Source organism: Quercus suber, unplaced genomic scaffold, assembly GCF_002906115.3.
Source record: "Quercus suber isolate HL8 unplaced genomic scaffold, Cork oak 2.0 scaffold_325, whole genome shotgun sequence".
Taxonomy (NCBI): domain Eukaryota; kingdom Viridiplantae; phylum Streptophyta; class Magnoliopsida; order Fagales; family Fagaceae; genus Quercus; species Quercus suber.
The window spans coordinates 312,859-336,291 of NW_027069778.1; the positions used below are offsets into that span (position 1 = coordinate 312,859).

General features: G+C 35.5%; 1 protein-coding gene across 4 annotated transcripts; it reads left to right on the plus strand.

The window, feature by feature from the left end:
* Positions 1 to 13,429: 13,429 nt before the first annotated feature.
* Positions 13,430 to 23,393, plus strand: LOC112026508 (ABC transporter B family member 28). 4 transcript variants are annotated; one of them, XM_024059198.2, is made up of 17 exons: positions 13,430 to 13,946; positions 15,307 to 15,494; positions 15,887 to 15,910; positions 17,860 to 17,961; positions 18,244 to 18,334; positions 18,899 to 18,999; positions 19,116 to 19,166; positions 19,256 to 19,384; positions 20,149 to 20,211; positions 20,289 to 20,568; positions 20,984 to 21,132; positions 21,236 to 21,325; positions 22,070 to 22,204; positions 22,283 to 22,339; positions 22,410 to 22,466; positions 22,665 to 22,976; positions 23,063 to 23,393. In XM_024059198.2, exons 1-16 carry the CDS (start codon positions 13,544 to 13,546, stop codon positions 22,899 to 22,901), a joined length of 2,157 nt encoding a protein of 718 aa, XP_023914966.2. In that variant the 5' UTR covers positions 13,430 to 13,543; the 3' UTR covers positions 22,902 to 22,976; positions 23,063 to 23,393. The 4 variants fall into 4 exon arrangements, with proteins under 4 accessions (XP_023914966.2, XP_065639073.1, XP_023914965.2 ...); XM_065783001.1 differs by having other exon boundaries at positions 22,665 to 22,961; positions 23,058 to 23,393; XM_024059197.2 differs by having other exon boundaries at positions 13,431 to 13,946; positions 23,058 to 23,393.
* The last annotated feature ends 40 nt before the right edge of the window (positions 23,394 to 23,433 follow it).

Consider the following 23,433-nt stretch of genomic DNA (forward strand, 5'->3'; position numbering starts at 1 on the left):
TCGTGAGGAGCTGATCTTAGAGGCGATTCACGAGGTGACGCGTGGGCCTTCTGATGCTGTTCGTCATTTTACCTTTTTGGCCTAAAAATACATTGTAAAACATTATCTTTTATATATATATATATATATGGATAATGTACCTTACTTATTAAATAGAACTTATCTGGTGCGTTGACGGATGCTGATAGGTGAATTATTAATAAATTAGAAAAATTTTGATATCATTTTTATTAAAAATATAAAAATTAAAATTTTTAAAAATATTTATTAAACTAATGTCGTGGAGATATTCATTAATTTTTTCCTAATTTATTTAGTATATAAACAATCTTGTTTAGAAGAACTTAAATAAGGAAGTAATATAATTTTGAGAAACAATAGTAAATAACATCATTTCTATTTTATTATTTTAAGTTCTACACTTTCGTTGCCATTGCAATCAATAACTCTCGTTCCAATACATTAAATTATACACGAAAATCAAATGTCAAAACGCATAAAAAATTACATTATTTTCTCCATTTAAAATACCACACTTGTGACAAAACTATGAACTCTCTCTCTCTCTCTCTCTCTCAAAAACACTATCATTGTCTACTTTTCTATAGAAAAAGGAAAAAATGTTTATCTTCAAACCAATTTGGAGGAAAACTCCTCCATCCCATTGAATGACAATTGATATACTCATTTATGTGTACTTTTACTAAGATGACACATTTAATGAGTTATGTGAGTTGTGACTTGTTTAAATAATACATAAATATAGTATTATCAATTGTTATGTGTTAGGGTACTTTTTTTTAACACCTAATTTATTTGAGTACCGCCTATTTATTTTCAAATATCACTAATAAGTTATTGGGTTTTCCCTAATATTTTTTGCTTTATTATTACGTTAATAACAAATGTCTCATATCTCATTGCTTAAATTGGGTTAGGATGTAAATTATTGCAAAAAACCTAAAAACTCATATTTTATCCAATTTTATTGTCATCATTTAGCTAAGCCCAAAACCGACCCTATGAACCCAATGAACATATCCTATTCTATTTAAAGTCCAATAATACTTATGCTTGACAATATTTGAAAAGCTCATGATTAAAATCCATGGCAAAACAATTTTTATTAATGGAATTCAAATTCATAATCAAAGCCCATAGTTTAAACCCATGGCAATTTATTTATCGAAAAGCCCAATCCTTGATCATTGGCAATATTTGAAGCCCAATTTTTCATTGGCAACATAAAACCCAATTCTCATTGGCAATATCAAAAGTCCAGTTCCCGCTGGCAATATCAAAAGCCCAATCTTTATTGGCACTATTTTATCAAAAAACCCGAGATTATTAACACTTGGCAAAGAGAAAAGTATCATGGCATAATTATTGCTTAAGTATTACTATGGCAAAAAACCATGGCAATTGTTTTATAAAAGCTCATAGGGAGTTATCTTGAAGAATATGTTCTCACATTATAACCCATGAAACACATGGTCATTATTTGCATCACAACATCCATAAAATATATCTTCAATGCTCATGGAAAATACTTGATCCCACAAGCTTATCATTTAAATTATGATTCGATTATTAGAAACCATGAACATTATTTGCAACATGGAATTCATCAAAGTGAATATTATTTACAAAAGTATTTTGAAACTTGTCCTATCGTTTCAAACATTACAACTAATTGCCGAAGGACCCATTGCAAGTATTTATGAAGAACCCAAAAATATTTACTAATAAAAGTCCATGAGGAATGAAAACCCATGGCAAGCATGTACACACAACCCAACCCAAGGGAACCAACCCATGTGAGCAAGCCCAAGCAAAAGACACCAGCAGGAGGCAAAGGAATTGAGAGTGGGCAAACAACCATTGTTCATCCCTAACCAAAAAGGAGCAACTAGGGACTCATACAAGGGAACCAAGCCTTTAAGAATGGACTAAGGGCTGTCCCATCAATTTTCTGTCTCCCCCTACCTATCGTGAACAGTGCCCAAGGGCTACCATACCAGCTGAAGTCTAAAAGATGATGGGACTCCATCATCTTCCTTAAGACTACACCTCCAACGGAAGGGGAGCTAAAACTAAAATATCCAAATTTTAACAAATTGATGCTATAAATGTTAAAAACGTTCAAGATGTGATTCATGTGCCAAGTCCATGAATCTTAAAAGGGGAAAAATTGGGAACATGTGGTTTGGAGGGCATAAAGGGATCTCCAGCGGAACCCTTTAAAGTGGGCTTAAAGTTTGACACCTGGCTTAGGGTGTTAAATCCTACTTCCTAGGATCCAAATCTCAGTTGCAGCGCTAGGATTCTTCCTTAATACTTGCCTTAATCTCATTGGTTGAACACAATCTCAGCAATCTTAGTATTTAATGCAAGATTACCCCAAATATTACCCTTGTGGACATTGCCCAAAGAAGCAAAACAGCCCCAAAAGCAAATCTCCCATTTTTAGGCCAAATCAAGGTTATTAACTCAGCTATCTGGCTTCCCTGAATCAGAGCTACGTTTTTTGGATTCTTGTTGATTAATGCTTCTTTAAAAATTTCATTATAAAAGCATAGGCATCTCAGCTCACAAACCAACAACTACTCCATCTGAAACCTCTGGTCTATTTGCCATTTTGATAGCAGTTTAGCTCTCTTGAAGCTCCCTACTCATCCCTTTCAGCCCACGTTCATCTAACCTCATACATCCTTTTCCTCTCCCTTACACTACCACAACTCATAAATGTCTTTTAGTGAGTCACAAACAGACCATTACTCATAAAAGACTTCAGTCTCAACATCTCTCCCATACCACTCACTCAAAAGACAGGCTTCATTCCACTCGTCCATGCCTTATAAACACACACTCACCAAAATTTTAGCTAAATACTTGATGCACTGAGCTGGGAATCTTTCTCTCCCTTCACACCATGCCAATTAATCCTCCTTTTCTTTTTCCTATGGAACCTTTGATGTTTACTTTTTATTTTACTGTAGAAGAATATGATTTATTCGTAACGATCGAACTCTTCCCTCACATTAATCTAATAATAGTTGAAAACACAATAAATTCCTCTTGAATGAGACACATAAGGACCTAAAATTTGCTTAAATTTATCTAATTGTTGATTGCTTGACAGTATAATTTTACCCATGTTGTTGGACAGTTTATCTCTTTGGACTTAAGTGAAACATTACCCTTACTGCTAAAGAATTTATTTCCCTTGAACTATTAGAACAGGACCACTAATGTACTAACTAAGTATTGTAAAATATTTTTTTTTATTGGGCTTTTGTTGCTGATTTGTTAAATGCAGCCTTTGTTTCCTTGCTTGGGTAGGCTTGTCATCACATCGATAGCCTTTGGGTGTTATCTCAAGAGCCCATAGTTGAGTTTCAATTTGGTTTCCCAACATCTTATTCAGAAGCATCAATTTTCCCCTCGACATTATATAATGTATAACTTGCCTCACATTTCCTTAAAAATTACTATGACTTTTGAGTGGAGTTGTTGTGTGTTTTTTTATTAGAACTCCTTTTCTCTCTCTTTTGTGTGTGTATGTCTATGTGTTTGTTTCTCAGGAAAAAAAAAATGTTATGTAATGAATTGGAGAAGATTCCTGCAAATTGTGTCTTCCAAGAAAACAATGCAATTTTTGTGTGCATTGTGCCACCATTTTTTATGGTCAAAAAAGTGAGATGGAGGGTTTTAGTTGGCACACTAATGAAAGTGTGGATTTATTTTTGGCAAAGTTAAAAGTATATGGTTTGAATGAACACAAATAAAAATAAAGGATTTAATTTGTTACATATATAAAGTTATGACAAAATGTGGTTACAAATTTCGTTGTAATCTAAGACTATAATTTCATTTTAAAAAATTAACATAGGTACATATTTTAAAATATAACCGTTAAATTGTATGTTCTTTATGCTCTTGACACATGTCAAATTTTGTGCTAATCGAATGTTATTTACTATATGATCCATAAAATTATTTTTTATACATAATTTTAAACAATAAAAACTTGTAATTTAAACAATTGATTGATAACACAATTATTGATCTTTTATAAATTTTGCAAGTATGGAAAATATAAAAAGAAAATGTAATCTAATGATAGGTTTGTCAAAATTCACATCTAACAAAAAGATATTGAGTGAAGTTGTAGTTTTAGGCTATAATCAAGTTTGTAGTCAAATTTTGTCCATAAAGTTATATGAACAAAATTTAGCTATAAAATTGGTTGTGGCCTAAAACTACAACCTTACTAAGTATCTTTTTATTAGAGGTAAATTTTGACAAATCCATCATTGAATTACATCTTCTTCTTATAATCTCTATACTTGCAAAACTTTTAGAAAATTAAAGATTAATAACTATGTCATCAATAAATTGTTTAAAATTTTTGTAATTTAAAATTATGCATAAAATATAAACTTATAGATCATATAGTAAATAATATCCAATTGACACAAAATTTGACGTGTGTATTAAGAGAGTAAAGAACATGCAATTCAACGGTTAGATTTTCAAAATATATAATAATTTTTATTTTATTAAGTAAAGTTATAATTTAAAGTTACAACCAAATTTGTAACTAAACTTTGTTCAAGTTATAAACTACAGTTTTTTTTCCTCACTTAAGAAATGTTACCAAACAAAACATGATAACATTAGTTTTCTTAGGAAAAAGGTTTAACTTCACACCGATTGAAGGAAATTTCTTTCAACCCACTATATGGTGGTTAAAAATACCATGTCTTCTTTTTACCTTTAAATATAATAAATTTTTAATAAGTTATATAACTCGCTTAAATAATACATATGGACAATATTATAAATCGTCATTTGTCATGTAATGAGTTGAGCTCCAAGCTATTTTTAAGGAAACCTTGCCCTGTTTTCTAGTATTCTACATATTTTTTTTGGGAGAAGATTCTACATATCTATTTAATCTTAAAAAACACGATTTTTTTTTTAATTAGTTCATTTCCTTTTATAATGAATTATGGATGCTTTATTTTAGCTCTAGTTATGAAAGGTCAACATTGTTAATATACTGCATGCATGGAATCCGGTATACAAATATTTGTAGGTAAAACTGAATTAATTGATTATATTATTGGGAAAAATCAAAGACACAGAGAGAGAGAGAGAGAGAGAGAGAGAGAGAGAGATACGGGTTTTGTATAGTATTTTTTTTTTTAATTTTTTAAAAAAATTTAAGAGTGAATATTAGTATATTCCCAAATAAAGTTGATAAGTACGGGTAGCTCATAAATAATGTCCTTAGATTTTATCCTTCCAACCCTTTTATGCAAGTGACAAGTGACAACAAAATGAGATGGGGTCTAATCGAGGGTGCCCCATTTATGTTTTGTCCTCTCTGGCTCTTTGAGATAGACAAAAACTGCATGGGGTGGGAGTGGACAGGTAGGTGGTCTGGCCAGTTGGGGTTGTTTTATTACAAGTGCATTTTCACCAAAAATCTCAATAAAATTTAGTTTTTACCAACTTAAAAAGTCATTTTATGTATTTTAACAATTTACTTTTTAATACACCCAATATCAAATGTTTTATTTTAACATACATTACATTAAAATTATATAAACAATACAATCAAATAATATATCTCACAAAAAAAAAAAGCCACATCTAGTTGTATGAAACCAACCAACCCCAGCAACTTGCAACCAGCTACTGCCAACCACCACTACCGGAGGAAAAAAAAAAAAAAACCCACAAAAATTCAACCATTGTGAACCCTCTGTGAACCATTCCAAAATCAACTCAACCATAAACCCATGAGAGTGAGAGAAGAGAGAAGATCTAAGATTGAAGGGACCCATGACCATGCTATCAAGCACGGCCAAACCCACCACCGTACCCATGAACCTATAACACCAACCTAGAATGCCAACACCGCAAATTGATGGCAACTATCATCAAGCATGGCCAAACCCACGAATTTGACTACCACAAAGTTCAAACCCATATCCCAATTAATAAAAACCCACACACCATACCAAAACTTAGCAAGCCACAAATCACAAAACCATGAATCCAATCTCACTTCACAAATCACAAAATCGGCAACCCAAACCCACGAATTTGATCTCACCTCACAAATCACAAAATCGGCAACCCAAACCCATGAATCTAATCCCACCTCAACACCAATGTCCACAATCCAATTTCATATGGGCTAGAGCTAGAGCCAAGAGGAGAGAATAAAGGAGAAGTGAGAGGGGAGAAAGAAACGAAAAGAGAGAAGGAAAAATATGCATGTGAGAGTGAGAAGTGAGCTTGTGGGGAATAAAAAAATATTTGTTGTTTATACCATTCAACTACAATAAACTGCTATCTCTAGCAGCTCATTGTAGCTATCACTTAAAATTTTTTAGCTTTAACATCTTTGTTATATAGTGTGTTTTGGTTACTAAAATGACTAAATAGTCATTTTAGCAACCTTATTGTGAATTATCTAATGAGGTAGCTTCAACATTAACAAGATAAAAATGAAAAAAAAAAAAAAAAAAACTAAGATATGTAATTTGTGAGAGTACTAAGAGAAAGAGAAAGCAACTTTTTGTTAGATGATAATCTAATATATAAAAAAAAAATTATATATATATATATATAGATAATTGAGCTATATATATATATATATTTTTTTTTTTTTTTTTTGGGGATAAACTACATATTCATTCAAAGTAAACTAAGGAGGAAAACATGCAATGGTATCTCCCTTACAAGCTACCTCAATGGCTGGGGGGAGATTACCATTAGAAAAACAAAACGGGTACATGGGTTGCAATGCATATCTTGCAGTTTCATGGGTTGCAAAGTTGTAGTCCCTTAGAACCCAACAGAACAGACATGATGAAAAACCAAAAGAGAGGCTACGAATGTTGCTGATGATTGCGTTTAGATTCCAATTGGGGACAAGTTCAAGATGGTTGAGAGCGACGAAGCAGATTTTTGCATCCTCCCCAAAAATTACAAAACACCAACGATTTTGGATGGCGATTTGGACTACCCATAGGAGAGCCAAAGCTTCTGCATACAAGGGGTGGCATAGGTGGTGACCTTTATCCCACACAAATAGCACCTCACCTAGGTGATTCCGAGCCACAATTGCCAGAGTAGACTTAGAGGAGCTTAAAGCCGCATCCACATTAATCTTGATGTGATCTGGAGGCAAAGGAGTATAGAATGTAGCTCCAAACCTAGAGTGTGGTGGATGATTGGGGAGAATACCTTGGAAGCTTGAAGTTTATTGATTTCCAAATCTCATAGAGGCATTTTGAGGGTTAATGATCAGTTCCAGGATGTCTTTGCCAGATGCAAGCGATGCAGAATCAATCCTAAGACCCCGTCCTACAGTTGCCCATAGAGCTCTTACAAAATGACAGTAAAAGAAAAGGTGTATACTGCTCTCAATATCTTCATTACAAAGAATGCAAGACGGGTCTATATGCTAGATTTTTCTATGAAGGTTCTCCCTTGTAGGGATGGCATTGGCTCCAATCCTCTATAATAGCATTTTCAGCCGTTCCGGAAGCCTCACTTTTCATAGATTTTTCCAATGAAAAATATCTTGATTGTCGTCATTGGATTGGGGAAAGCCACTCGATGCACAGACCTTACAAAGAAGGATCCTTTGGAGTCAGGCAGCTAGATGAGTCTATCTTGCCTGGGGGTGTTTGGGATTGGGTGGTAAGGATGGCTTGCGCAACTTCTAATGAGAAGATTTCTATCACCATATCTTCATTCCATGCTTTTGATGTGTGGTCTAAGAGATTATGCGCCTTGATTGGGAGTTGAAGATAGTCATCAATCCTAGGTTTCGGCCTAAAACCTTCAATCCAAGGCACCCAAGAATCATCCCATACATTGATAGATTTGCCATCTCCCAAAAGGAAACACACTCCTTTTTCAATCAGTTTCTTGGCTTTTTCAATTGCTCTCCAGGTGGGTAAGGCAGATTTCCTAGGTTCTGCTCTAAGCCAATCCTCTTTGACATTATACTTCGATCGCAAAACTTCCATACAAAGGCTTCGTTTGCCAGAAGCTACCATCCAGACTCTCTTAGCTAGAAGTGTAGCATTTACTTCTTGTTTTTTTAAAGCTGAGGCCTCCTACACATTTAGGCTGACAAAGTTTATCCCAATTTTTCTAGGCAATGAAACTTCCTTCTTTCTCTTTGGGTTTCCACCAAAACATTTTAGACATTGAATCCAATTTGTTACAATTTTTGGTAGGGATGTTGAAAGAAGATAAAGTGTAGGTGGGTATGGCTTGAGATACAGAATTTATGAGTGTACATCTACCTGCCCAAGAGAGGCATTTCCTTCTCCAACCCGATAGCTTAGCTTCCACTTTGTCTTGAAGAAATTTAAAGTCTTTTAAGGAGATCTGGACATGAACATTGGTGCTCCAAGATACACTATATCTTTATTAAGCCTTTTTCGTGTGGAGATGCTGCTTTATGGCTTGTCTGCTATTCGGGTCTATGTGCTTTGAAAAGAAAATCCTAGATTTGTCCCTGTTTATGCTCTACCCTGACCATGTATAGTATTTTTCTAGGCACTCAGCTAGCCTTTTTGCATCGTTTTTTGTTGCCTTCGATAAGATGACAATGTCGTCTGCGTACATAACGTGCGTAATTGCAAGCCCTCTTGCACTTGGTTTAGCACCACTAACGTTACCAGCTCTAAGTTTATTATTCAGCATTATTGATAAGGCTTCTTGGCCTAGAATAAAAAGATATGGCGATAGTGGGTCGCCTTGCCTTAGTCCTCTGGTTCGCTTGAACTGGTCTGACTTGCTTCCATTAACCAAGACTTTGAAGGATACCGATGAAACACAGATTCGAATTCAATTGGTGAGGACAAAATTGAACCTGAGATTGGTGAACATAGCCTGGATGAATTTCCAGTTGCATCTGTCATAAGATTTCTGGAGGTCGAGCTTGATGGCCATAAAACTAGATTTGACTTCCTTGTTTTAAAACTGTGGAGGAGCTCATGGACAACTACTTGATATAAAAGCCGATTGACAAGGCTAGATGATTTTATGAAGTAAATATCTTAGCTTTGCAACAAGCAACTTGGATATGATTTTGTATACGACATTGCAAAGGCTTATAAGATGAAAGCTATTTATTGATGTTAGGTTGGTAGTTTTTGGGATAAAAAAAATCAATGAGCTGTTTGCTTCTCCAGGAAAGCATCTATGTGTGAAGAAAGATATGACAGCCTTTGTTACTGCATCCCCCACAGTGGGCTAGAATTCTTTATAGGACAAGGCAGGGAAACCATCAGGGCCAGGGGCTTTTAGGTCTTGCATTTGAAACAGAGTTTCTTTGATCTCATCTCGGGTTGGTATTTTCTTCAAAACAGCATTCTCCTCCTCAGTAATACAACTTGTCATAAGGTTGTCAAGGTTTTCAGGAAATGACACATTTTCCTCAATGAACAAATTCTTAAATGATGAGAAAAAAAGATGCCTAATATGGTTTGAGCTAGTAACCCATTTGCCCTCCTTTGTTTTGATTGCATCGATATTGTTCCTCATTCTCCTTATAATGGTGGAGAGGTGGAAACATTTCATGTTTCTATCTCCCTCTTTCAGCCATAGCTTATGGGACTTTGGCTTCCATAGGATTTTGCTTCTAAGGAGCCATTTTGACAGCTCTAATTGGAGTTCTTACTCAATTCTGCCATTATCCTCAAATGGGAGCCTCTTTTGAACTTCAGTAATCCTGTCCATAAGAAGGTTGATCCTGACTTGACAGTGCCCAACACCTCTTTATTCCACTTTCGGAGTGTTTCCCTTGTTTTAGCTTGCTTTTTGTAAAATTTTATGAAAGCTAGACCACAAGCTTCCTCGTTCCAAGCCTTTTCCATAACAAAGTTACACTCATTGTCTCTTATCCAAGCGGCTTCAAACCGGAAACGTATGCGGGAAAAGCTATCCTCTGGGTTGGTATCTAATAGAACTGGGTTGTGATTGGACTTAAGAGTGCCTAAATGAGTTACTACAGCCTTTGGGAATGCTAGGCACCACGATATACTAGCAATTGCTCTATCCAATCTTCTCCTGATGGCGATGCTTCCCTATCTTCCTCTAGCCCACGTGAAAGTGTTACTAGAGAAACCCAGATCAATAGCTCTGAACTTAAAGATCAACTCTTTCAAAAAATTTGTGGCCAAGGAGTCCCCGTGTCTGTTCCCTCCGAGAATTTCATTATCATTAGTGGTGAAGTTAAAGTCACCAACGCAGACCCAAGGGCTTTAACAAGAGTTTAAAAGGGCCATCAGATTCTCTCAGGCTTTTTGTTTCTTGACTGGGTAGGAAGGGCCATAGAACCCCACCATAAGCCATTCGTAGAAAGCATTAGACACTTTGATTGCAATGAGATTTTTTTCATACTCTACTTGGTGGATTGAGAGCCTTGGTTTCCACATGAAACAAATGCCACCTGCAGCACCTTTGGCCTCAACAACTCACATATCAAAAAAAATTTATTGATCTCAGCACTTCCTTCGTCCTATTTACAGAAGCTTTAATTTCACTAAGAAAAACAATATCTAGGTTATTCCCTTTTATATGAGCCTTAAGGACTTTGATTGTCGCGGCGTTGCATATATCACGATAGTTCTAGCCTAAGATTTTCATAGGGAGGTTGGGGGCTTGATAAGGCCCTCCTCCTCAGCCATAACAGTAGAAACAGAGCATAAGGTAGAAATAGAGCATGATTTGATTTTGAAGGGAGCAGTAGAAAAGGCAAAATTAGACTTGATGAGCTCACCTTGAGGAGTTAGGATGTGCTATCCTGATGGGTTGGGCTCATCTAGTAGCCTTTCTTCTAGAGTAAACTGGTCCACTCTTGATTTAGGGGTAAAGGTGACTGTCTTGGGATTGAGACATACCACTTCAAGGTCGTGGTCATCAAACCTAACTCTTTTGGCAAAAACTTCGAGCCCTTGTCGTGACACCTTTCTTTTGTGTGTGGGATTTAGGTTAGAGCTTTCTTCTTAAGGTTGTTGTGGCAGAGGGGATTGGGGTAGTTGAGGGACATTTAGATTCTCGGATTACTTTTGCGATGAAATTGATTAGGATTATACTATTTAGGGGGAAATGGCGTTGTCTTGGGTTAGGGAAGTATTCTTTTCAAGTTGTATTTTAGCTTGGGGTGATGGGCTTTGGTTTGGGCTAAAAATGGTTAGGCTAAAACCTGGGGGGAATAGTGGGCTTTGGTCATTTGTCTGGGTGGGGAAGGTTGGTGATATTTGGGCTTTTAGGTCTCGGGATTGGATTGGTGTGGACCTTGCTAGGATTAGTGATTGGCTTAGAGGGGATAAAGGAAGGTTTGTATACGTGTGTGGGTGGACACCTTAGCTGCTGAGTGCTAGTCCCCTCGAATGTACCTTCTTGTGGGTTGGTGGTCTAGGACAGCTCTTCCTTGCTAGTGCTACACACCTGAGGTACAATGCTTTGGTTAGGAATGTGTGCTTTGTCCTAGCTTACTGACGTGGCATGATGTGTTGGCAATGCCGCTTGAGGTTCTGTTGCGTCAAGGCTAGCTCTGTTAGGTGACACAGGTTGAGCGAGGCGGTTGGGTTTGTGGAATAACTCCGATAGTGTAATACAATTCTCTGCTCTTAACCATGGCCTTGAGTTAATGAACTTATGACTGAAAGGGTTTCGGATGAAGAACACTTTTCCTTGGCATGTATAAGTCTTGTGACCAATAATCCCGCAATGGTAGCTGACGTCGGCTAACTTTTCATATCTCAAGCTAATCAAGAGATGGGGGAGGTTATGTCGTGGTAGAAAAATACTTGGTATTAGAGGTCAGTTGAGTTTGATTTCGACTTGGATGCATATAAACCTCTTCTAGGATCCACCGCCCTCTTCGGCAAGGTCAACCTCAATAACGTTCTCAGCTTTTTCTCTGAGTAGTCGGAGGTTGTTCGAAGATCTCCACAGCTCTGGAAGGCCATGCACTTGTACCCAAAATGTTGATGATGTGAAGGGTATCTCTTGCCATTTGAGGGAAGGATTCCATGGCTTTAAGACTAGGTGTCCTCCTCGGATGGACTAGGGCCTCCTGCGATAAGCATTGTCCATATTTGCTTCATGATGGGAATGGAACATGAAGGTTTTGTTCTCTAGTCGACTCACTTGGATTGGGTAAACGGGTCTCCATGCTTTATTCACCACATCGGAGACTATGGATGTACCTATGGCTTTATAGGTAATGAGCTTTCCTATTAGCACCCAGGATGTGTTTTTTGTGTCATATTGGTTTGGAGGGAGCTCAAGGCATGCATCTATCCATGTATTCTCTGTGCGAGTAATGAGGTCCGAGACCTCCATTGTATCACAACCAAACAAGAGCTTAGGCTTGGGAAAACAGGATAAGGTTTTGTTAAAAAGGTAGGATAGGGACAGTTAGAGGGGAGGGGTGCTACAGAAAAGAGCACGAAGAAATTTTTTTTTACCTCTATATCTAATTGAGCTATATATTATACATATTCCTTGTAAAGTGAGCAAAACCAATTACCGATCTTCGCCCCATCACTCATTTGGGGGCAGATACACAATTGGGTAAAACAAGTCAAGTGGGGTAAGTAAACTTTTTGCCATCCCTACTTTTTGGCAATACAAAAATCATTGGTCAATCACAAGAAAAGCATGAAACGTTACAAAATGAAATGTTGTTTTTTTATATTTATTTTGATGAAAACAAAATGTTGTTCGATGTAGTTTCACATGAGCCTCCTAAAATTGAGACAAACTTCTTTAGCATCTAGGTGTATTATAAATTTAGACTTAGTTAGGTGGGATATTTTGCTTTCTACATTTCTTTTATCACTTGCAAATTGTAAGTGGCATCGCTTCGTCAAATGTTGAAATTCGAGTAGTATATTTCATGTTTCTAGCTCAATTAAAATTAAGGAAAAAATTAACAAATATTTTTAAAGTATTAATTTAAGAAATATTTTTTAAATTTTTTTAAGAGAAAAGAAAAAAATAATTATCATTTTTTACTTTTTTTTTAATTTCATAAAATTTTTTCTTTCTAAAATAGTCAATTAGCAAATGTGCTAAGAAAAAAAAAAAAACTTAGACTAAATAAACATCTTCAAAGTTCAAACTTTCCCTTTAAAATTTTTTTTTTTGAAAATCCCGATACACATAAGGATATCAAATGGACAAGTGCCAAGTGCCAATCAAACCTGCACTGTCAACGTAGAATATACCCAATAGACTCAACGTATAACAAAATATTTTTCAATCAAATACCAAATTTTTTTTTTCCTAAGATAAAAATACCATTAAAAAAAAGGAAAGATGCAATTTTGTTTCCCTTTCGCATTTAAGCGCGTGAAGTTCAAAGTCTTTGGACAACAAAGAAAGAAAGAATAGAGAAAAGCGCCTTTACCTCTATCTCCCTCCCTTTTTTATTGTTCAGTATCTTTTAACAGTTGAACTCACACTAACACACACATATACTGACTCATCCATGGCCTCTGCAACTCTCTCCTTCTATCCCACTCGCACTCCCACTCGCGTCCGCAAACGTGCAACCACACTCAATCCCAGACTCTCCTTTACCTTTCTCCACCAATCACACCCTTTCCCGCCATTCCCACTCACAACAACCACAACACTACTGCCCAAGAAGACGAGCTCAATTTCGTTTGCTTACGTGTCCGCACCCGCGTCCGACCCGAGTGTCAGCGAGCCCGACCCCAGAATCGACGGGTCGGGTCCACTGACCGAAAAGGACCGGGCACCGGCGCCGAATCCGATAAGCTGGGGGCTATTGTGGACTCTGTTGAGTAGGCACAAGCTGAGGCTCGCGATTTCGGCTTTCGCTCTCGTTGGCTGCACCACTTGTACTCTCTCTATGCCCATTTTTTCAGGTAAGCAAATTCTGAAATTTTCATCTTCGCCATTTATTTAGTTTATACTCTTTTCTGTTTGGATGGAAAGAAAAGAAAATCTGACTAATTGTAATATGTGTGTGTATATATATATATATATATTGGCTATCTTTGGTTGGAGAGAGAGAGAGCGAGTTGATACAAGTTAACACCTAACACAAGTAAAAGTAAAAAAAAAAACAGAGAGATGCTACGGGGGTGTTTGTTTGGTGTTTTCAAACCCCTATTTTTAATTTTTAAATAACATTTTACGTATTTTTATAGATATTTTTTTCAATCACACATATTTTCATAAATATTTTTAAATAACAGTTTTTAGTTTTTAAATACATATATAAAACAGGCCCTAAGTCTATAACAATTTTATAATATTTTTACAATAAATCATAGGTAGTTTATTATTATTGGTTCGAATTTAAAACTAATACTAAAATTACTGTTTTTACCCCAATAATAACAATAAGTAACAACATTTCTCATAAAAAAGTAAAAATATTGTAGACGTATTATTTCTCATAAAAAAGAATTACCAATTAAAGGAGTAAAAAAGGTAAAAAAGAATATAAGTGGCCGACCCTAATTAATTGACCCAAAAAATTTATTATTAAGACTTGGCGGTGTTGTTTGGTTGGTAGAAAATTGAGGGTAAAAATGGAAAACGAATTTTGGTATGAGAGTATGATTGGATTATTTATTGATTTTGAGGCTAGTATCAACTTTTTAAAGCCTAATTAAAAAAAAAAAAAATCCCCTAAATACAACTAATGCAACTCTACTTTTTCAAAACAATAAAGTTTATTATTTATGACAAATGATTCATACAAAAACAACAATCTTATGGACGCATTTTTTTTTCTCCACAAGAGATTTTACAATTGCTGAATTGGTCAAAGTGATGGAGAAAAAAATAAAATAAAATGATTGGTTTATGAATGTCAGTTGTGTTCACCAATCACAATCAATTACTTTAGTAATTGTGAATTTTTTTGTGAAAAATGTTGTATCCTCACAATCAACCACTTCAGCAGTTGTGAAAAAGGTTGTATTTGTAGCATTACTGGTGCAAAAATAATGGTTTCATTGATTAAAGAAAAAAAGTTGCAAAAAAAAGTTTATGGAGGTGAAGGATTTTTTTGCTTAATTGGGTACTAACAAGCATATTCAAAATTTGCAATTTGTTATCATCTAAATAAGGGCCAGGGCATCATTTTAATTGCATTTGGAATTCAATAAACTTTTTTAGCATTTAATCTCATTAGCCAACTATTAATATAAGAGTGACAATTCATTTGTGTGTTAGAGAATAGGAGCTCAGAGTCTATGTCAATGATTTTTGTAGGTAGATTCTTTGAAGTACTTATTGGTGCTAGACCAGAGCCATTGTGGAGGCTGCTTAGTAAAGTGGGAGTTTTGTATGCACTGGAGCCAATTCTAACCGTTATTTTTGTTATAAACTTGAATACTATATGGGAGAAGGTTATGTCAAAACTGAGAGCCCATATTTTCAGAAGGGTGTTGATTCAGAAGGTAACATTAAATTTCCAATTTAACTCTTAAAAAATATTGTTTTGGGGGTGGGGGGTTTAGAACTGCTAGATTATGCTTAAACTTGTCTGGTTCTTGCAAAGTAATCAATTGTGCAGTAGTGTTGCTCAAAACAAAAAACATGTCATGTTTTGGCTGGTATGACACGCATGTCATATGTTGCCATGTGTGGAAGCACATGCAAGAGGTGTGCTATTCCTACTTTGATTTATAGAAAATCCATTTTCGGATAATGATATAGATGCTTAATTATAAACTTGTATTTTCCTTTTGTGCTTGTTAAGTCATCTATTTATTATGTTTGAAACTTGCAAGAAAAAGTTATTACTTGCACACTTGGTCTTCTAATATTTTTTCTGTTATTTTCTATACAGGTTGAGTTTTTTGACCGATACAAGGTATATTTATAAAACCCTTTAATTCATTTTACAAAGACACACACATCTTTTTCAAGTGCATTCATATGGTTCTTCATGATTCATGAATGGAATTATGAGATAATCTGTTAACGAATTCTTTTGTTCCTGACTTATTCAAGAAACTACTAGTGTCTAAGAGATGTCTAGCTGGTTCTGGCAATTATAACCTCTGGTCCTTGCAAGTTTATGTTACGCTGATAATGGTTTGATAATGTTTCTCAAAATGCGATTGTGTATCACCTTTAGTTAGGACTATTGACTTAATGGACAGACACTTTGAAAAACCCTTAAGTAAGAATCCCAAAAAGTGCCTCATGCTTCAGCAACAAATATTTGATTTTGTCTCAGAACATTCTTCTTTTGTTAAATCATGGCAAGGGCTGCACTCTTGCATTATAATCAAAGTTGGTAGACACTTAACTCTGACTGTTGTCATGGTATTTTTAAATTATATATTTGTCAAGTAAACCATATGTTTCTAGAAAAAGAAAAAAAAAAAAACTTCTAATTCTAGATCAAGTATTTTATTGTATTCTTTAGTAGAATTTTGAATGGATTCATTCATTAGCTTCTGTCAAGACTTTTAAGCCTTCTATTAAAGTTATGGAAGGTTTGTGGTGTGCCTTTGGGTTAGAACCCCATCCCCTCTCCCCTGCGTGTGTGTTTTTCAAAAAAAGTTATGGAAGATTTTGGTCGTTTAAAAATTCACATGCTGATTTTATTAAGCCGATGAGCCATAAATTGCTTAATATGGGTGCAGGCATATCATCCTCATCATGCATGTTGGTGCTTCTGTTTCAATTTCAGCTTGTGCAATTTACTGTATGCTTCACTCTGTCTGTAGAATGCTGGAATTTACTGCCTATACTCCTTAGATGCCATTTAGATCCCAAGCATTTTGTCATCTCTTACTCAATTTACTAGATATTTTTCTGTCATAAGTTTTTGGATAAATTCTTGTGTTCAAGTTATTTAAATAATTTGCGTATTTGAATCAATTAAATGTTATTTGTCATATTTTATTAAATAGAAATAAAATAGCAATAAGCCCACATCTCCAACGAATTGGCCTAGGTTTGAACCTTGCACTTGCTTTCTTGTTTTTCATATGTGGAAACTGGGGAAAAAATTAGAATTTTGGTCCAATTGCGGTTTGCATGTTTAAATTGGTCGAATTCGTAAATTGACTGCATTTTACCCCCAATGGAGCAAATTGCTGATTGGAATGCAGTTTGCCAACTGGTATCCTAGGCTACAAATTGCTTCACTTGGAAAACTGTATAAAAAACTTACGTATGTAGCTATTATTCTGTGTTGTTTAGTTCATTATAGGATTTTAATGTGTCAGGAATAGGTCACTGATAGTCTATTGTTGCATGCCTATATTTTAAACTGACACTGGTCACACCTCACTTTCTGACAATCTGGTACATATTTGTAACATTTGATAGAAAAGAAGTCACTCAGCTTATTGCCCATCACCAATCTACTCATGCTGGTTTCAAACTAACATAAAACTTTGGAAGATTGCAATTGGTACACATGTGAGATTAGGGAAACATAATGACCTATTATCATGCCTAAAATTAAGAAAAATATATTAAGAAATAGGCTGATCGGCATGGTAAAAAGAGAGAGAGAGAGAGAGAACAATTTGTTGTGGAAAGGATAACTGGTACTACCCACATTCTCTTACCATTTTTACTCTTATGTCTCATTTAGTTTTACAAATTTTCTGTTAGCTGCTGGTGAATTTATTTTCCTTCCCTCTTATTTTATTTTTTAAAATAATTTTTCAGAGTGGTTACTCACATTAATGTCTATCTGTCCATTTTATGTATGTCTATCATTCATTTCACCTAATTTACATTTTCCACTGTCCCAGCAATTTCCTTTCACTGGATTAACTTGGGCTTTGCACCTTATAGGTAGGTGAACTTACTGGTTTGCTAACATCTGATTTGGGTTCTCTTAAAGATGTTGTGAGTGAGAACATTTCAAGGGATCGTGGATTCAGGGCACTTTCTGAGGCAAGCAACTCTACACCATGCACGAGTGAGCTTTGTGTTGTCTACATTTAAGCAATTACATAATTACTTATGATTCAAAAGTAATATAAATTTTCTGTTTTAATACTACAATTTGAATGTTGTTTCAGAATGCTTTAGAGGCTAATTAGTAATTACCCTCCTCAAATATAGAATTCACCTTATCACTTTTCTTTTATAATTTCCTATCTGTGTTTCAGTTTTCAATTTATTACCTATTTTCACTAAGGGTCATCATATCTCTTGTTTTCTTTCTTCTTGTAGGTCACTGGGACAATATGCATACTATTTACGTTGTCCCCTCAACTTGCACCTATTTTGGGCCTTCTGATGCTTACCGTGTCTGTTTCAGTTGGTAAATATTTATCTTGGATGTTTTAGCTTGTGTAGCTTGTTTGATGTTAGAAGTTTTTGTTCTGTTCTTATCCATAAGGCTGATAAAAGTATGGTTGACACCTCCCTCTCCCCCATCCCCCTCTCACGAAACAAATAAACAAAGGAATCTGTTTTTAAATGTGATTCTTGATATGTGCTTAATGTATCTTAGAGGTAGATCATCTCCATTAAATTTTCATGATCACATGAGCTTCAATGTTGACCTGCGGAGTGCCAATATTGCAAGTTGGCTTGGGGTTAGGAATTCTTTCTACATTATCTTGGTGCTTTTTCGCAATCAGTTTCACATTTTTGTCTTTGAAAATTTCATAAGCTCGTCTTTTTATTCATCCCCTATCTTTTAGATCACTCAAATGTATCTTATTGTCAGTTAATCACTCTTCTCTTTTCTATTTTCTTCTCTCTCCCCTTGTGGATTTTGTTACCTCTTGCTCTGTGTGCGGTAATTTGGAAATTTTTTTTGCTCATCATTGTTTGTTTAATCTTTCTTTTCCTTCTGTTGACTGTTATTAATATTCCGAAGCTGTGTACAAGAGATCAACTGTGCCCGTTTTTAAAGCTCATGGGTTGGCCCTGGCATTGATATCTGATTGTGTGACAGAAACATTTTCTGCTATTCGTACTGTAAGTTCTTAATCAATACTTTGCTACACTTTTTTATTTTTCACCTCTATAGATGACATAGTAATTAAAGCTTGTATATACATTCGATGATTGAAATTGTAACATAATTATTACAGGTAAGATCCTTTGGTGGTGAAAAGCATCAAATGTCAATGTTCGGTAGACAAGTAAGATAATTCAAGCATTAATAGCTACTGTCATGGAGATGTGAAAAGTTCATCATTATGCTTTGCATTTATTTAATGGAGATTGGCAGGTTCTTTCTTATCAAGCTACTGGCATAAAGCTTGGGACTTTTAAATCCATAAATGAATCTTTGACAAGAATTGCTGTTTATATTTCTCTAATGGCCTTATATTGTCTTGGAGGAAGCAAAGTGAAAGCGGTAAGCACATTTGGATTGTGAATCTGTGCTGACTATTGTCTTAGACCTTGAAATGTCATATGCAATTCAAATTCAGTGCATCAACTACTATGCTCTCCTATATTTAACAATATCACCTTTGAATATCAATAGCTATGTTACAAAGTTTTCCAAAATATTCAATTTAGGATTCTTATTGTTTCTTAGTAAAGTAGTTTTCTGCCTTGTATAAGAACTCCAATTAGAAAGGGAAGAGATGTTTTTCAATTTCCCAAAGTATATGTACTCCATTTATGTTTTACAGTTTCTATGGCTAAAGAATCATGGTTTCTCTATTTGAGTCACTCTCATGGTCCTTTTGTCTTTTAGCTTCCCTTCATGGTAGATTTCATGTTCCTAGCTATTTTTATGCTTGTTTCTTTCTGTAATCATAATGTTACACAATATTGCATATGTTTTTTAAGCCACTTTTGAATTAATCTTGCATTGAATGAAGTGTTTGAGTATGACTAATTTACCAAACTAGTATTTCTTATTGAAGGATTATTTAGATTATTAAACCATCATATTTTTGAGGATGTTTGATGGCTATGGTGTACTGTTGTCTGTGGCACAACTTAGGGCTTTGATCTTTGTGAGTGCTAATTTTAATGCATGCATCCTTATGAAAAATTGTCATACTCATTCACTTACCAGCATATCTATTTGGCACAGTCAAATGTGATTTTATCAGTACCAAAGTCTAAGGTTTTTCTTTTTCAATCATTCACATTTTTTGCTTACAGGGTGAGCTCTCTGTTGGAATTGTGGCTTCCTTTATTGGATATACTTTCACATTAACATTTGCTGTGAGTTCTTCTGTGCTGCTTGTGTACTCATGCTATTTCCATCATCTTCGTCCGGTCTGATTTGATACATCTTTTAGGTTCAAGGGCTTGTGAACACATTTGGAGATCTTCGTGGAACTTTTGCTGCTGTTGAGAGAATCAACTCTGTTTTATCTGAGATTGAAATTGATGAAGCCCTTGCATATGGTGTAGAAAGAGAAATGCAGCAAAAAGAATTGCATGGTGACAATTATAAATTGTTCTTCATCAATGATTACGATGAGAAAATCCTCTCTAGGAATGTACATTATATGTCAGCCTTGAAATCAGCTAGCAACGTGTGTAGCTTAGCTTGGTCTGGTGATGTTTGTCTTGAAGGTATCAATCATGCAGTTTTATTCATTTTGTTTACATTATCAATTTTATACACACATGTCTAAGTATTATCCTTTTAAGAAGTCCTAGTCCATTTTATGAAATTTTCTATTAAGTTTCTGCTTGTTATAAAGTTTAACATAAGGATTCTAAATAGTTGTGTGTCTATGGAAAATTGACTTTGTGAGTGTAGTTTTCTTATGTGCTATGTTGTTCTGCCATATCTAACTGCTTGTGAATCTCAAGCTTCTCCTTAAGTGTCTCTCTTTTCCCCCTCTTTTTGTTAAGAACAAGCTTGCATAAATCCTTTCTTAGTTGGCTATAGAATGGGATGTCATAATAAATCTTCTTGTTTTTGCACAATAAATTTATTGCCATTTGTTCCACTGTAAATGAGTGTTCTCATTTTGATGGCCAGATGTGCACTTCTCTTATCCTGTGAGACCTGATGTGGAAATCCTAAATGGTCTAAATTTAACTCTCAAATGTGGAACCGTAACAGCTCTAGTGGGCCCCAGTGGTGCAGGAAAAAGTACAATAGTACAGCTATTGGCACGTTTTTATGAGGTTTTCTCCTTTTGTTGTTTTACTTAAAGTTCTATTTGTTAAATGGAAGTTTCATTTAGTTGTCTTGGATGGTGAAGAATCAATTGATGTATCCCTTTTGCAGCCAACCAGAGGTCGTATAACAGTTGCAGGAGATGATCTTCGAACATTTGACAAGAGTGAATGGGCACGGGTTGTCTCTATAGTGAATCAGGTCTATTCTTGAATCTCCATACATCTGCTACAAGCATGTCATGCACAGATGTATTGTATATATGGATTCATTATCATTTCATCTCAGCATAGCATAATTCTGTTTTCTAGTAAATCTGAGATATAGCTTGACTAGCCAATTACTGTGGGGATACAACTTGGTCCAAGTCTATACCAGATTCTAGGTTCCCAGGTTACATTGGATTGGTTTCGGATTGACAATATAGTATCCTAAAAGCAACATATGTTCTATACTTGTGTATTTGAGTATTCAGATAAAATTCTTATTAAGGTTTCATGAGTATTTTTTATTTCCGAAAGAATTTGAAAATTGGGTAGGTTGGGTTTAGGATCAAGGAGTATAAAGTTTAGTCAGGTTTGTATTGACACTGTCTGCACTGGTTGAGTTGGGTGTTGGATTGATGCTCTAGATATGGGAAAATTACACTTACCCCCTCTAATTTAGAACGAGACACTCACCTCCCCTAAAGTGCAAACTATTTAGACTAACCACCCCTGAATGTCTCATTCTAAGATAGAGGGGAGGCAAGTGTACTAACGAAAAACCTCAGGGAAGGTCAGTACAATTTTCCCCTCTAGACTCTTGGTTTTGTTTGTGCTTTGTGGTCAAACCAAACCAACCCAACCTGAAACCAAGTTGCACAGGTGCTGATCAGTGGTAACAAGTGTAATTATATCACATTTATTGTTGTTCTTCTCCTAAGTTTATAAATATATGATTCAGGAACCTGTTCTTTTTTCGGTATCTGTTGGAGAAAATATTGCATATGGGCTTCCAGACGATAATGTATCCAAGGATGATGTGATAAAGGCAGCCAAAGCAGCAAATGCTCATGAATTCATAATTTCACTGCCACAGGTTTGTTGTCTTCTCAATACGCAAGTCTTCCACACCTGTTAGTTTGTGTTGTTTCTGAATGTTTATTTTTCTCAAAAGGGTTATGACACACTTGTTGGCGAGCGTGGAGGCCTACTGAGTGGAGGCCAGAGACAGGTATGGTTATAAAGTTGAGAGAGAGAGAGAGAGAGAGAGGTGCTTGATTCTTCCTGTTTTTGATCTGCAGAGAGTTGCTATTGCTAGAGCTCTGCTAAAGAATGCCCCAATCCTGATACTTGATGAGGTAAGCTCTTTATTTGCTTCTCAGTGCATCTACATTTCTTCTCCAAGTCAACATAACAAAATGAGATTGGAATTATCACAAATCCCAGTTCTACATGCTTTTTCTGAAAGCTCTCTCCACTTCGCATGAGACTGTGTTGGCACCATAGGCCCATAACAGTTTTGGACTTAATAATATATATAATATCCTTTTCTGCAGGCTACCAGTGCCTTGGATGCAGTCAGTGAGCGTTTGGTCCAGGATGCTCTGAACCATCTGATGAAAAGCAGGACAACATTGGTGATTGCTCACCGATTAAGCACAGTTCAAAATGCCCATCAAATTGCACTCTGTTCTGATGGGAGGATTGCAGAACTTGGTACCCACTTTGAATTATTGGCAAAGGGGGGTCAATATGCTTCATTGGTTGGCACTCAAAGGCTGGCATTTGAGTGACCTTGACATTACTTGAACTTACAGTTGTTCTAAATGAACATGGGCTGGTGTACGGGTGAGGTGCAGAATTGGATGGTATTGCTTGACATTTACTTCTTTTTTTTAAATGCCTCACTCACATTTACTTCTGTTTTAAATTCTTTTTCTTTCATGCAGAGAAGTTTGATTATGCCATTCTGAAAGCAGATAATGCCTAGAAGTTGCCAAAGGATTACAGTACAGCTAGTGACTCCAAAAAACAACAGAAAGCCTCTGTAAATTTACTGATATAATGAGACACTTTTACAGGTTGATGGATTTCTTAAGCTACAACTTATTATATAGTCATACGACTCATACCACAACTCCATTAAGCCTGATGTCTATAGATTGAAGGCATCATGTTGTAAAACAATGTAATACTCGAGAATAATTGGGTTTTTTCACAATGCAGCAAATGCTGAGTGTTCAAAGCTGTAGCTCACGTTTGGTGTATTCTTAGGTTTTTGTTTTTCTTTGTTTGTACTTGAGAAAATTGCATACAAACTTTCTT

Coding starts and splice junctions, on each gene's coding strand:
- LOC112026508 (XM_024059198.2), top strand. CDS start 13,544: ATGGCCTCTGCAACTCTCTCCTTCTATCCCACTCGCACTCCCACTCGC. Junction 19,000..19,115: donor CATTTTCTGCTATTCGTACT/GTAAGTTCTTAA, acceptor TAATTATTACAG/GTAAGATCCTTTGGTGGTGA. Junction 20,212..20,288: donor CTTTCACATTAACATTTGCT/GTGAGTTCTTCT, acceptor TACATCTTTTAG/GTTCAAGGGCTTGTGAACAC.